This window comes from Serinus canaria, chromosome 5 (genome assembly GCF_022539315.1).
Source record: "Serinus canaria isolate serCan28SL12 chromosome 5, serCan2020, whole genome shotgun sequence".
NCBI classification, from domain to species: Eukaryota; Metazoa; Chordata; class Aves; order Passeriformes; family Fringillidae; genus Serinus; species Serinus canaria.
Genome location: NC_066319.1, coordinates 30991122 through 31004642, shown reverse-complemented (window position 1 = coordinate 31004642; position 13521 = coordinate 30991122). Strand labels below are relative to the sequence as shown.

At 35.6% G+C, this 13521-nt stretch overlaps 1 protein-coding gene across 1 annotated transcript in view; it reads left to right on the top strand.

Moving 5' to 3' along the window:
* RYR3 (ryanodine receptor 3) overlaps nt 1-13521 on the top strand; it is a 192448-nt gene that overhangs the window by 129422 nt on the left and 49505 nt on the right. Inside the window, 8 exon segments of the mRNA XM_050974944.1 lie at nt 2851-2966; nt 3252-3319; nt 3915-4036; nt 6265-6314; nt 7035-7095; nt 8126-8364; nt 9256-9337; nt 13074-13204. Of these exon segments, the coding sequence (XP_050830901.1) occupies nt 2851-2966; nt 3252-3319; nt 3915-4036; nt 6265-6314; nt 7035-7095; nt 8126-8364; nt 9256-9337; nt 13074-13204 (869 nt within the window).

Sequence of the window (13521 nt, the reverse complement as noted above, 5' to 3'; positions counted from 1 at the left end):
ATTGGAAATGTATAGGCGGAACAGCATGTGTACTTCACATATACCATCTGCCTCTGTTTTTGGGGTTTTTGCTCTTTGCAGAGAACATTTTTGAAACACTTAGTGTGTTTATGACATACAGATAAATCTATAAGGCCTTACTCAAGTATGGATTAGAACCAACATAGTATTTTGTTACACATCTTTAAGCCTCTGCAAGCTCTTTGGATATTGTTTTTTGTACTTCACAGACCTATCAACATCTTTCAATATTTAGGAAATTATGTGTAATCTCTTAGGAACTAGGACTTCTAATAAACTCAAAAAGAAAATATTTACAGTGACATCACTGAAAATACAGATAAGTACTTAGTCTCCTTTCTGAAGGTGAGGCAGCAGAAGATGCCTCTCAAGCATACATAGTTGTTAATTCATACTAAATAATTTGATTGCACATGTGATAAATTAAGAGTCATCAAAGTATACAAACTAGAACTCTTAAAATATTTTTCTTTCACAAATTAAACTAAGACTGGAGGTTAGACTCCTGCTAAGTTTGTGTTTAAAATGGAATTGAAATGTCTTCCCTGGTTCTCTGGCTTTCTTCCCCTAGACTATAACCATTTCTTTCCTCTTAACAGTGTTCTGACATGGTCAAGAGCATATATTTTATTATTAGATTTTCTTTTGTGGTTAAATTTCTGCTGCATAAGCCTTCTCCCAGAATTACTTTTTAAACTTGTATTTCTCTCATAGCTGTTTTTCAAGTGCCAATCTAATATTCAATTTTACCTCCCTAATTTACTCCCATACCAGTGGTAAGGACTCTCAGTACAAATGATCGTTTTCTTATGCCACAGAAGTGATTCCAGCAACTTTCTTTTTTTCTTGTTCCTTTCTTGCTTTTGCCTCAGTGCCACAAACTACCAGTTCCTTCCTTCTTCCCTGCTTCTGACACACTGATCAGCTCCTCTGTAGTCTGCATGTCCTTTGCCAGGTTATTTTCTCTTAACTGATAAAGGCTGAGTCCTCCTATCTGCTACTGCTTGAAGAGGCTGTATAGAAGCAGGTGAAGGAGCCATTTATGATTCACCTGAGGTTTTCCTTAATGTCACTCAGTTACTTCCTCACTTGATAAAGCAGTTAGATGTCACAGGTGTCACCCACTATCTACCAATAGCAAATCTGAATCAGAGTTTAGTTCTTTTGGTATTGTAATAAAGAGACTATAACGAAGTTGTAAATTAAACAAAAGTACAAGAGAACCTCAAAAAAATGAAGATGAAAGAATTAATGACTTGTGAAAGCAAGTACGTTTGAAAACAGAATAAATTTAAAAATGTATAGAATTAAGTGACTTCAAAAGGGTAATGAAAAAAAAATCCCTGTTCTTGTCCTGGATGCCAAGACAGAAAGCATTGTTTGTAGATTTGTGGAATGAACCCTTAGCAATGAATTGGAGAGTTTGGCTACCCTTCAGAGAAGCTTTGATAGTCTGGAGAAATGGGCTGACAGAAATCTTAGGAGTTTGAGCAAAGGTAAATGCAAAGTCCTATTCCTGGGCTGGAGTAATCCCAGGAATAGGGGAGCCAAGCCTTAGAGCAGATGTGCAGATAAGCTTTTGAATTGTGCAAGTTGAACATGAATCAGGAATGTGTCCCTGTGATGACGAAAGCTGACTGTGCACTAGGCTTTATCAGCTAGTGCACAGTCAGCAGCTTGATGGATCATGAGATGCTCTCAGGATGTGTTGTCCCAGTTTTGGTTCTCCAGCACTAAGGAAGACATTGAGAACAAAGTCACTCAAGTGGGAGGTCACTGAGATGCTCTGTGGATGGATGCCAATGTCATTCCAGGAGAGCCTCTGAGGAGTGGTTGGATTTTTCAGTTTTAAAACAGAAGGCTACAATAGGATTTATGTCTATCTTCAACTACTTCATGGAAGGTTATAGAGAAAAAGAGGTCAAACACTAACTCCTCAAAAGTAATAAGTTGTTACAAGGAAAAATCCAGTCATATATAATAAAATAATTCACCATTATTTTGAGGGTGGCCAAATATTATAGGGTCTCCAGGGTCATTGAGATTTCGATCCTTGAACCTACTCCTTCCAACCTTAATTTGTGTGTGATCCTAAAGAATTTTAGAATTTTGGTCATGTAAGTTTCACTTGTACTTAAAATCAAATCCAGTACTTTAAATCAGGCCCAGACAACCACATGTATTTTTATTCCTCTTTAATATCTTGTATGATCAGCCATGATTTATGTATATGAATTTATCTTAAAGAGTAAACAATATATGCCTCTTTAGAAATTATTGTATTCTGTTGAAATTTTTTGAATACTTTATTAATATAATGTTACTAACATTTAAGTTTTCATTTAGTAGCTGAAGTAATTTTGGCTTTGATCCTTCATAAAATTAAAGGACAAAATGAAGTCTAACAGTGATTAATCAAATGAAGGGTAGTACTTAGGCTGACTTTGTAAAGGTGCAACTGCTGACTTCCCAAACACTTGGAATGTAAATGTGCCAGAAGTAGAAATTGAGTGACCAAGGCATTACTTTATTAGGTACAGGTACATGATGGCTTTGGTTGTGCAATAAGGTAGCTCTCTAAAGTTCTTATCCTAAAATACATGCATTTTGGATACTTTAATCATAAGCTATCATACCTCTTATTAAAGTCAGTTCATTTTTCTCTATTTCCTCCTAGACCATTGATCATTAAGTGTTACCATGGTCATTTTCTCCTTCTAATGAAAATTTACCATAATAGAAAAAAAGGCATGAAATGCTTCATAGTACTGTCACCATTTGTAATACTGTCATCATCAATGCTACTTCTCTTAATCCTATTCAAAACAGGGGCTTGAATGACATGGAATTGGATGCTTCATCCATGGAAAAGAGGTTTGCCTTTAAGTTTCTGAAGAAAATTTTAAAATATGTTGATTCTGCTCAAGAGTTTATTGCGCATTTGGGTAAGTTGCAGATTTTATTTTTAAAATACTTAGAATTGTTTATATTTAAATATTCGGTTTATAGGTTCACATTTTTAGTGATCACTATTTTTATTGCGTTTAAGAAACTTGAATAATGTATTTTAATTTTCAGATTAAATTATTGAACATTTATAACTAGATAAACAGTTTCTGGTCTTTTATTTTTGAATAAAACTAATTTTTCAAGTCTATCTGAAAGATCTATTGTGTTATTTATTGTTAGACAGCTTCTTATTTGTGTCTGCCTTGGTTGTATCCTTGCAGAAGCCATTGTAACCAGCGGAAAAACTGAAAAATCTCCACATGACCAGGAAATAAAATTCTTTGCTAAAGTGAGTGATTACTTCATGTTTATATATGTTCCACTATGCAGAATATATAAATTTATAATTTTAGACTGCTTATCACATAATGGAAATGTTTATTTTCCTTTTTTTATGATAAATAATCAAAGTGTTATCAAATATTTTGAAATGTCCTCAAAAATGTCTCAGTTTATTTGTTGGTTTCAAATATTTCAAAATACTTCAACATATCTCTTTCTGTTTGAGAAGTAACATAAAATTTAAAAGGCAGATTATTCATTACATGATATTAAATACTCTTGCTGAATATATAAATTTAATCTGATTTTTTCACCACAAGATATCACTGAAGTGCATATCAACTAATTAGAAGAAAGAAATACTCCTATGCAGTACTAGATCCAAACCAGATATCTCTGTGGAAGTCTGTTTATTATTTATGTAATTTTGAATAAAGTTTTAAGACTCCAATTTTTAATTTACATGAGTTTGTGTTTGAAATAAAAAAATACAGTTGTCAAAGAGCTAAAATTCTTTTTATGAACTTTGACCAATCAAAGCATTGCTATTACATTTACCTTTGTGCTCTGTAAAAAATAGATTTCGTGTCTATATTTCTTAGGTTCTTTTACCATTGGTTGATCAATACTTTACAAATCACTGCCTCTACTTCCTGTCTTCTCCATCAAAAATCCTCAGTAGCAGTGGATATGCATCAAATAAGGAAAAGGAAATGGTAGCAAGGTAAGTAAAAAACAAAGTTATCCATAGTAGGGTTTTATTCAGATAACCAAAGGTCTCTTCTTAGATTGTAGAGAAAGACAGATAGTTCAAAAGCTTATTTTCCTTACCTGAAAAGTGAATATTTTATTCTACATGAGAATGGCTGTGAGTGAATAAAATTCCTCATCTTTGTATTCCTTGTTTTATATGTATATATCACAATTAAAGAGTTAAGTATATATATATAATAAGTATTTATTTTACAATATGTAATTGTAAATGATAACATCAAAATACTAATAAACTATTCTGTGAGCAGTTGAATTACTTAGTTTCTTTTCTGTGGGGTTCTGTTTCATTGTGGGTGGCAGTTTCTGGTTAAAACTCTTTCCACTGCTGGTTCATTTAAATGGTCTCACACTTTTTTAAATTTTCAGCTGCTAAAAAATGTTTAAAATACCATGAGGCAGCTTTTTAGGGGGAAATGTGGATTCTACACAAAATTACTTTCCTCCTGTACAAGTTACTGGAATTACTGGAATTACTGGAATTTCATAATTTTTGCACGTCTTTACTGTTTGGATGGAATCAACCATTTGACACAAAGTTATTCAAGAAAATTCTGTTAGAAATAAATGCCTTTTAATTTAGAATGTGCTGCCTTAATGAAAATAAGAATTTCTCTTTCCTGTGATTAAAATTTGAAAATAATATTGAATAATATTTAATTGTGTTTTAGCTATGACTTTAATAATTTGCCAGGTTTTTTTTCCTTTCCCTTGTGGTATGCTGCCAGTTACTTTCTTCTGGAAATTTTGTGCCGCAGTATTTCAGACTGTTTTACTCTTGTGCTTTCTTAGTTTAGCTGTCGGTTTCTCAGATTTCTTTAACTTTCCTTCACTGTGTTGACCAGAGTTTACTGTTTTTTCCAGTGGAAAGTAGCTATAAAATTTGAAAGTAAATGTTATGTGTTATTACATAAGATCAGGCCTAGGACTCAGCTTCCTAGATTCCAATCTTCAGTTTATCTCTCCACACATTTTTGCATTTCTCTAAATTATTATTACTCTCTGTTTCCATCTTTTGTGTGAGGCAGTCCTTATGGAGCAGTTGTGTGTAAGAGTGCTAAGTCCCCAAGATTCTGCTTTACTCAGCTCTCAGATATTTACAAACCTGCAAAACAGTCCTCCAGTAACTGGGAAAGACAACTCAGGCTCAGGAGGATGGAAGTGTCTCTTCATTTCATTTCAGTTTCATGCTTCCTCTCTGAGTACTCCTGTTAATTCTCTAAAGTCAGTCAGGTCTCAGTGAAGGTAGGAGGATGTGTTCTAGGGCTATAGAAGTGGCTTTACAAAGGCAGAAGAAGTTAGATGTCTAGCACAAGCACCTGCTAGCACAACTGCAGAAATATAATTTTTTGTGCACCCTTCAGTGAGAGAAGTGACTATCTGCCATTTTCATCTTATAGGAAGTATAGTATCTCCCTACCATTGTCAAGATAACAAAAAAAATCTGTAGTTAGTATGAGACCATACCAAGTCCTAAGGTATATGCATCATTTTCTTATGCCCTAATTCTATCCTAAAGTATGGCCCAAATGATATGTAAGTCTGCCAGCTGTCTTTTTTGAAGTAACTCCTTTAATCTTCAGGGTGTTGATACCATATTCTCTTAATTATCCTACTATTTTGACAGGTAGGTTAGATATGCAAGTATCTGATATACTTGCCAGAAGTTCTTCTAGTGTGTATATATTTAGGATTCCTATTATCATCATCAGAGGTTAAACCCAGGCTTATTTATTTATTTACAAAGGACATCCTTGCAAATTATTTAAATAGTATGAAGATTTTTAGAGTTCATTTCCTGCAGAATGCCAAGTAAAACACTAAAATGTTTCTCATTTTTTCTTGTCCCTACAAAAAAATATTTCTTATTCAGAAATAATAGCCATAAAGAATGACTCAGCCATATAGTAGGCATTTGTTGAAAACCACTGTCAAAATTAAGTTTTAGATTTCAAGGCACCTCTGAAGTGGCGAAGTAGAGAAAATGAAAGATCTCAGGAGCTTTAAAATGTTACTCTGCTTAATGCAGTTGACTGTTAATCATCATGTATCACTCAAAGTACACTTTCCAGGAACTATGTTGTGTTTTCCTTTTCATATTCCTACTATTCTTTACCTCCTATTCTAAATAAGTCTTTCATCTTTGTCTTGTTTTGCTCTCTCTGTTCTTTTCTACTTTAGCCTGTTCTGCAAACTAGCTGCTCTTGTTAGACATAGGATCTCACTTTTTGGTAAGTAGTTAAGAAAGAGCTTGATAAAAATCTAAAGAGTACATAACTATTGTTTCTCTTACCTGAAGATTTTCACAACTATAGCCAGAATTCTATTAAATGCTCCATAAGCTTCTAGTGAAATCAGTAAGGGCATGGAACATGGCTCTGAAGCTAGCACTTAATAAAATATACAGGAAGAAACAGCACATTTTCATATCTCCAGACAGGAAGAAACAGCACATTTTCATATCTCCAGACTTCATGAAAAAATATCAAAAAAAAAAAGCTTTTCAGTTACTTTTAGCTTTTCAAAAGTAATCTTATACTAATTATTTTGATTTTTCTCATCCAACCATTGAATCCAATAGACTAATTTCTCAATAGATAAAAGGGGATGTAAGGAAAAATAATACACTTCCTGCAAAGATATTGGAAAAAAAAATTTAAAGAAATGTAAGTGCTACAAGATACAGAGTTCAGAATGCTGTGAGGTTAGGTGGTAAAAATGTGCCCCGAGTAGACATTAATTATTCTGTTTAGTTCTTATATGGAAATTGACTTAAAAAAATTAAAAGTTATTTCTAGCACCAGACTTAACTCCCTGCCCAGTGACCTAAGTTGGGAGACTTATGTAATGTCTTGTTTAAACTGTGCATCATCAGTAAGGCCATTCTGGATTATTAAGTGGTGCCATGTTTCCCATGCTTTTGTGCTCTCATAGTATCTCTTTCTAACCAGGAAGTGATTCTGCTACAATGGTGAACTGCCTGCACATCTTAGCTCAGTCTCTTGACACACGGTAAGTTTGACACTTTTGTACCAGCTGCAAACTACCAGGGTTTCACAGAGCTTTTCAGAAACATCTGGATTGGTTCTGTATTTTTTTATTTTTATTTGTAATCAATGATCTTAAGAGCATCAACAATTCAGATATCGCCCTCTGCAGTAGTAAATTTTGTCTGAAGTGTTTCAAGTACATTTTTCTGCTCAATATCTGTCATTCAGCCATTGAAAACACTTGTCAAGATTTCCAAGGTCATTTGAAGACTTTATGGGGAGATATAAACGACATGACCATTGGAACTGAAAGTACTGATACCTGCAGATATTAAGAAAGTTTAGTGTGTAGTGTAAAATTTGTCATTAGAAGTATGCAGAGTACATTAATATGTAGGCATAGTTATATTTGCTAACTTTTACTGCTTATCATTGAAGTGATTGTGTAGATTAAAACAGAGGCAAGAATGGTTTTTTGAATTTGAGCTGTTTTCTGACCTGGTTAAATTACAAAGCAGCCTGATAATGAACTTATTGTGAACTTGTTGTGAACAGCACTGGCATCTTCAGAAAAGTGTCAGAGAAGCATGCAGGAAGTCAATGAATGGGACTGTGATTCTGGCATTACATTTGCAGTTTCTAGATTTAGGGTTTTTGAAGTTTCCTGACTTACACACCTAGTTACTGTGGCTCCCATAAAACTATAGGGATTAGAGTTTGGGGGGTTTGAGCATATTTTATAGAGAAGCTTGCTCATGACTTTTGACATTTACTGAGAAGGCATTATCATATTTAAAAGCAGATCACAAAAATCTGGAAAGGCAAGACTGTGGAATCAGGGTCTCTGTTGTTTTTTATTTTTATTGAATACTCAAAGGAAATTGTTGCTTATACTGCTATTTAAATGTCTGTGCTCTTTCCTAATGTGAAGTCCCCTGATACAGGTGGGTGTCTTCAATGACCCCCAGAATGTAACTAACCTGTACATGTATCTCCATACAACTACTAAATATCAAGAGAAATTTGATATTTTTTCCCTTATTTTTTTTCAGAACTGTTATGAAATCAGGATCTGAGCTTGTTAAAGCAGGACTGCGGGCCTTTTTTGAAAATGCAGCTGAAGACTTGGAAAAAACTTCTGAAAATCTTAAACTGGGAAAATTTACTCATTCAAGAACACAAATCAAGGGTGTTTCACAGAATATCAATTATACTACAGTAGCATTGTTACCAATCTTAACATCAATTTTTGAACATATTTCACAATATCACTTTGGAATAGATTTACTTTGTAAGTATTTTATTTTAATGTTGAATTTTATTGTGTTAAAATGCTACAAATGATTTTTAGTAATGACTGCATGGATTCAGAGCATGAATTTCTGTTCTCAGTAACACGTACATTTCCAGAATTAATTCTGAAATTAGCAACATAGTACCTTATTTCTAGTACATGTTCAAAAATAATACTCAATAGGCTTAATTATGTACAATATTTCTTAAAACAGTGACAGGGAAACTATAATATCCCTTTAAGTGCTCTCTAAATGTGTGTATGAGACTAGTCTTCCACACAAAAGGAGACAACTCACTATAAGTTCCCTGTGGATTTTCACTTACATGGGAAAACCACTGCAGGTCTTTGAATTTAAATTTTCCCTGCTGTTAGCATCAGTTAGTTTAAAAATACTGAAATTACTCTGAGATTCAGCAATATGCTGAATGTTTATATTAATTTTTAATGTCTGTAATTATGTTCCAAAATTTTTGATATATTTAGATCATAATTAAAAGATGGATATCCATGAAAATAATTTCTTTAAAAATATGGTGAACCTTTAGATCATGTACTTAACGGTTAGACACACACACAGAATGATGTTGTTTAGCTTAAAATTGTCCTCTGCAAGTGTGATAACCTGGAATATCTATTAATAAGTCTGCTGTCCTCTTGGAATATCTAATGATGTAGTCGGCTTTGGAATGAATATAGATGATAGACCAGGAATTAGAGACATTGAAGGTAAGTACCATGTGGAGTATGGACACTCAAAATGTCCAGTGATATATGTGCTAAAAGTTTTAGATACTGTTTAAGATATTGCATAAAACAGATGTTTGATATTTGAAAAGTAATCCTTAGCTGAATAAATACTGATAATGCATTTTCATTTTCCTCTAGTGGGTGATGTACAAGTTTCATGTTACAGAATCCTTTGTAGCCTCTATTCCCTTGGGACTGGAAAGAACATCTATGTTGAAAGGTATTAAGTGTAAAACTCAGCATGCAAAATTTTCTTTTCATTAGGAGTCTGTTGCTTAGGTAATAAAGCAGTTTGGATGAAAGGTGAGTTTCAAAGAGTGAGAGATGTTTAAAATATACTTTCCCTTGAAAATAGTTGCTATACTTCAGCATTCAATTCCAAAGGGAAAAAACCCTCAATAGGAGTAAATAACTTATTCTACATATGGCAGTGTATCTGCACAGTCTATTTTTCCCATAGGAGAAGCTAAATTTTTCTTCGAGTTGCCATTAGGTTCTCAAAGTTTTTCTGCCACATATTGCTGTGATAAGTAGGCTGAGGACTAAGTAGAAAGCATCTGTTTCACACCTAAGTCTATAAAGGGTTCTCAAAAGAGTTGTCCTGAGCATAAAATCCTGAGGTATGTAGAGTATTCTGACAACCATTAACTCTACAAAGAAAACCACCAGTTACTTGTATTTAAAAATGACCAAGGTCTACAATTCCTTCAAGAATCTAGTTGTTCTGCTATGTTTCAAGCTCTTTCTTCCAATAGAAGGAGATCAAATTCATATTTGTTAGCTCAGAAAATAGAACCCTCCTTGCTTGTGTATCACAGGACACCCATCCTAATACTTGTGAAAATTTTATGTTAGGCGATTTTTGCTGCCTTTCTTATGAAAAGCTTATGATCCACAGGGAGTAACTGGAAGAAATTCAAGTCAGTAGTTTGGTTAGGAGAGGCTTCACCTAGTATAAGGAATGCTGGTTTCCAATTCCTTCCTTCCAGAGTTTATTCAGAATTCTTTCATACAAAATGCAAGAGGTGTCTGGTGGACAGATCTCTCTTCCCACTCTGCATGCATGCACATGTGTGCACAAGCTGTATGTTCTAATTCTGGCATTCATGCATCCATCTCTAATCCCAAAGCTATACTCTTTTCTTCTCTTTCTGGGCTTCAAAATCCTAAATACTCCTTTACATGGATCTGATAGGAAAAATAAGAAGTGCCTTACCCCTTATCTAACTAGCAATCAGGGTCTCCTCACAGGAAATGAAACATGATTGTGTTTGAGCTGCCTTTCAATAAGAAAAGCTCAGAGCACAAGCTTCCACTTGACTGGCAAAATCTGTAAGCACTGGACAGTTTCCTTAAACCTACTGAAGCTAGCAGCATTACCTTTGCCTGCAGCAATTGTCTTCTTAGAATGGAAAAGTGATTGGATTTGATATATCCAGGGAAACTAATTATTCTCCTAAGGCTGTGTGAGAGGTTTTCAGTTGTGGATTTCATTTAGTTTGTTTTTCACTAGTCTCAGACTTCTAAATTACAGTTTTAGGCAGACATCAGTGTCTAGGTGGGAAGTAGGATTTCGAACACAATGCTCAATGTTTCAGAAAACTTAGAAGTGAGTGATTGAGCTGACTTGAACAGTTATTTAAATTAAGCAATGTTCAGTTTCAGGATCAAATTGCACGATTTTCTCCTAGTGAATTTTGGCAGGGACGTTAAGAAGTTTTACCTTTCATTGCAGAATGAGTCATAGTGCACTTTTCATAGACAAATATCTCTTTTTATGGCTGAAATAGTTCTGCTGGCTGCAGGGGCTCAGGACTAAGTCTTAATTCAATTGCTGCTGCTGGTCTGTTAAGACAAACTTCCTTTGTCAAATGTTTTATCCTTTGTACAAAGACTGTTTGGCTTTTTTAGGATGTTGGAGTTGTTTCTGATTTTTCTATGAACATTTCTTTTCTAAAAGCCTCCATGATTCACAAATGTTGAGAACTGGATGCAAAATGCTGTAGTTCTAGATTACTTTGAGCCCTAATGCTCTACTCACTGGACACCTCTCTCCATGGTGTTTCACTTGTCTTGGTGCACTAATAGATGACCCTTGAAAAGATACCTTTCCCTCACACTTGCCAGGATTTGCCTCCAGGGGCTGAGAGTTTCTGCCCTTTTCCTAATCCCTTTTGCAATGCCCACATCCCAGGACAGGGATCCCAGATCCCAGATGCTCACCTTCACTACCATGCAATTTCATATCATGGGTCACAACATCCCAGCATTGGAACAGTCAGGTCAAGAGGGGCTCACCTGACTGGTGGATGAAATCTATTCACACAGCTCACCCAAAGATAGTGATCAGGGGATTATCTCTCACCCTGAGTCTTCCTCCTTGTGAGGGCCCTACTTCCTCTTCCTCCGTCACTAAGAAAACTGATTTTGTCTGTCCTGTATTTTTTCTTCTCTGTAGGGGATGATGCTACTGGCACAGGTTGTTCCTCTGGTTCAGCTGCAGTTTGAGTGGCCCCAATGCATTGCTTACCTCCTTCTCCTCCCCCTGAGGGTGCTGTCTAGTACCAAGTAGTGTCCAAAAATAGTAGCTAAAACCCAGCATGTTGCATAACTTTGCAGCTCCCCGAAACTGCCACAGCAGTTTTCCTTCAAATATTCTACCACTTTATCAAGCACTGTAGTTGCTCTGGGGTAAACTTAAAAACCATTGGAGCAGAATCATCCTTCAAAGGCTGGTCCCTTTTCTTCCACCTTCCATACCCCTTGTGACTATCCACCCTTGGGGCAGCTCTCTGTAATACTCTCCTAAAATCTCTTTTATAACTCCATGGTGCTGACCAAAGCAAGACCAAGCAATAAGAGCATGCTTTCCTCAACATGCAGGAGAAGTTAGAAATCCTCAAAAGCACTGGTAACAGGCCTGAAGGGGGAAAAGGGGGTGAAAAGCTGGGGAAAATTATCCACCCTCTTCTTCCCACAGGCTGGGCACAATTTTTAATGGACTCCCTAAGATAGTGCCTAAGGTAAGGGCAGAAGAGCAGCACTGAATACGCATCCCAAATTACCTTCATTGTCCTTGTTATCATGTCATAAGCTGATATTACACAGTGCAGCAACAAAGCAATCCTCATCCCTCTCCCTGCTCTGAAAAATATCACCATGAGGAGCACATATTGCATTTATGAGAATGGATACAGGATTAGGTACCACAACCATGTGAACAGACCAAGCAATATTGTGACCAGTGGCTCTGGACCTAATACAATAAATGCTTAGATCACTTTTGCTTCCTACCCACTCTGGTCAGATATGCTGTTATCTCACCCTTTCCTGCCCTATGTTGAGTGCCAGATAAGGGTATTCCCTAAGTATTTCCCACAGAAACACTCCAAACCATGTGCTACTTGCTCAGTCCTTCCTCCCCTATCCCTGTGGTGGATGGAGGGAAGAATTGAAGGTAAATCTCATGGGTTGAGATAAGAGCAATTTACTGGAAAAAACAACAAAATAAGGCAATGAACAGTAAGAGCAACAGTCCTAACAATGGTGTACAAGAAAGAGGCAAAGAATTCACATGCAATTGCTTGCCATCACACAGGACCCCTGACAATGTCTGACCCCTAAGGAACCTTGTCACTGGCAATGACATGAGGTGGCATAGAATAACCTCTGGGTCCTGTCCATGCTAAAAAATTAATCCTGTCCTGATCAGAACCAGAACATTGGTGGAGGTGGGGTTTTTAAAACTGCTTTTCTCACACCGCTGTGATCTCCAGTAGTTCTTTTCATGTGATAAATCAATTTTTTCTAAGTTTTCAGATAGTTTCTGATGTTTAAAAAAGATTTTAAAAATCAGCTATAAATACTAATACTTCTTTTTATCATGCATGCTAGACACTGAAAGCCTGGTGAAACACTTTTCCTCTCAGATGACTTTTAGTGTCTCTCATATACAGGCAGCGTCCCGCGCTGGGTGAGTGTTTAGCATCTCTTGCAGCAGCCATTCCAGTAGCATTCCTTGAGCCTTCCCTCAACCACTACAATCCACTGTCTGTTTTCAACACAAAAAGTGCAAGAGAAAGAGCAAGTAAGTACTGATCCTCGCAAAAAAAAAAAAAAAAAAAACAAAAAACAAACAAACAAAACAAAACAAAAAAAACACAAAAAAACCCCCCAAAAAAAACCCCAAAAAACCAAAACCAAAAACCTGCTCACTCCACTCCAACTAAATAATAGAAGTAGCAAAATGAAAAAGCCCTGAATGTATGCCTCAGCAGAGATGTCCTGCTATTGATGTTTCATTGCTTGCCATTTAAGCCTTGCTCTGCTTTGTTGAGACTGTGCCAACAATGTTCTGAACATGATGTTTGAATGCTTTTCTAAAGATGCATACTGTAATATTTT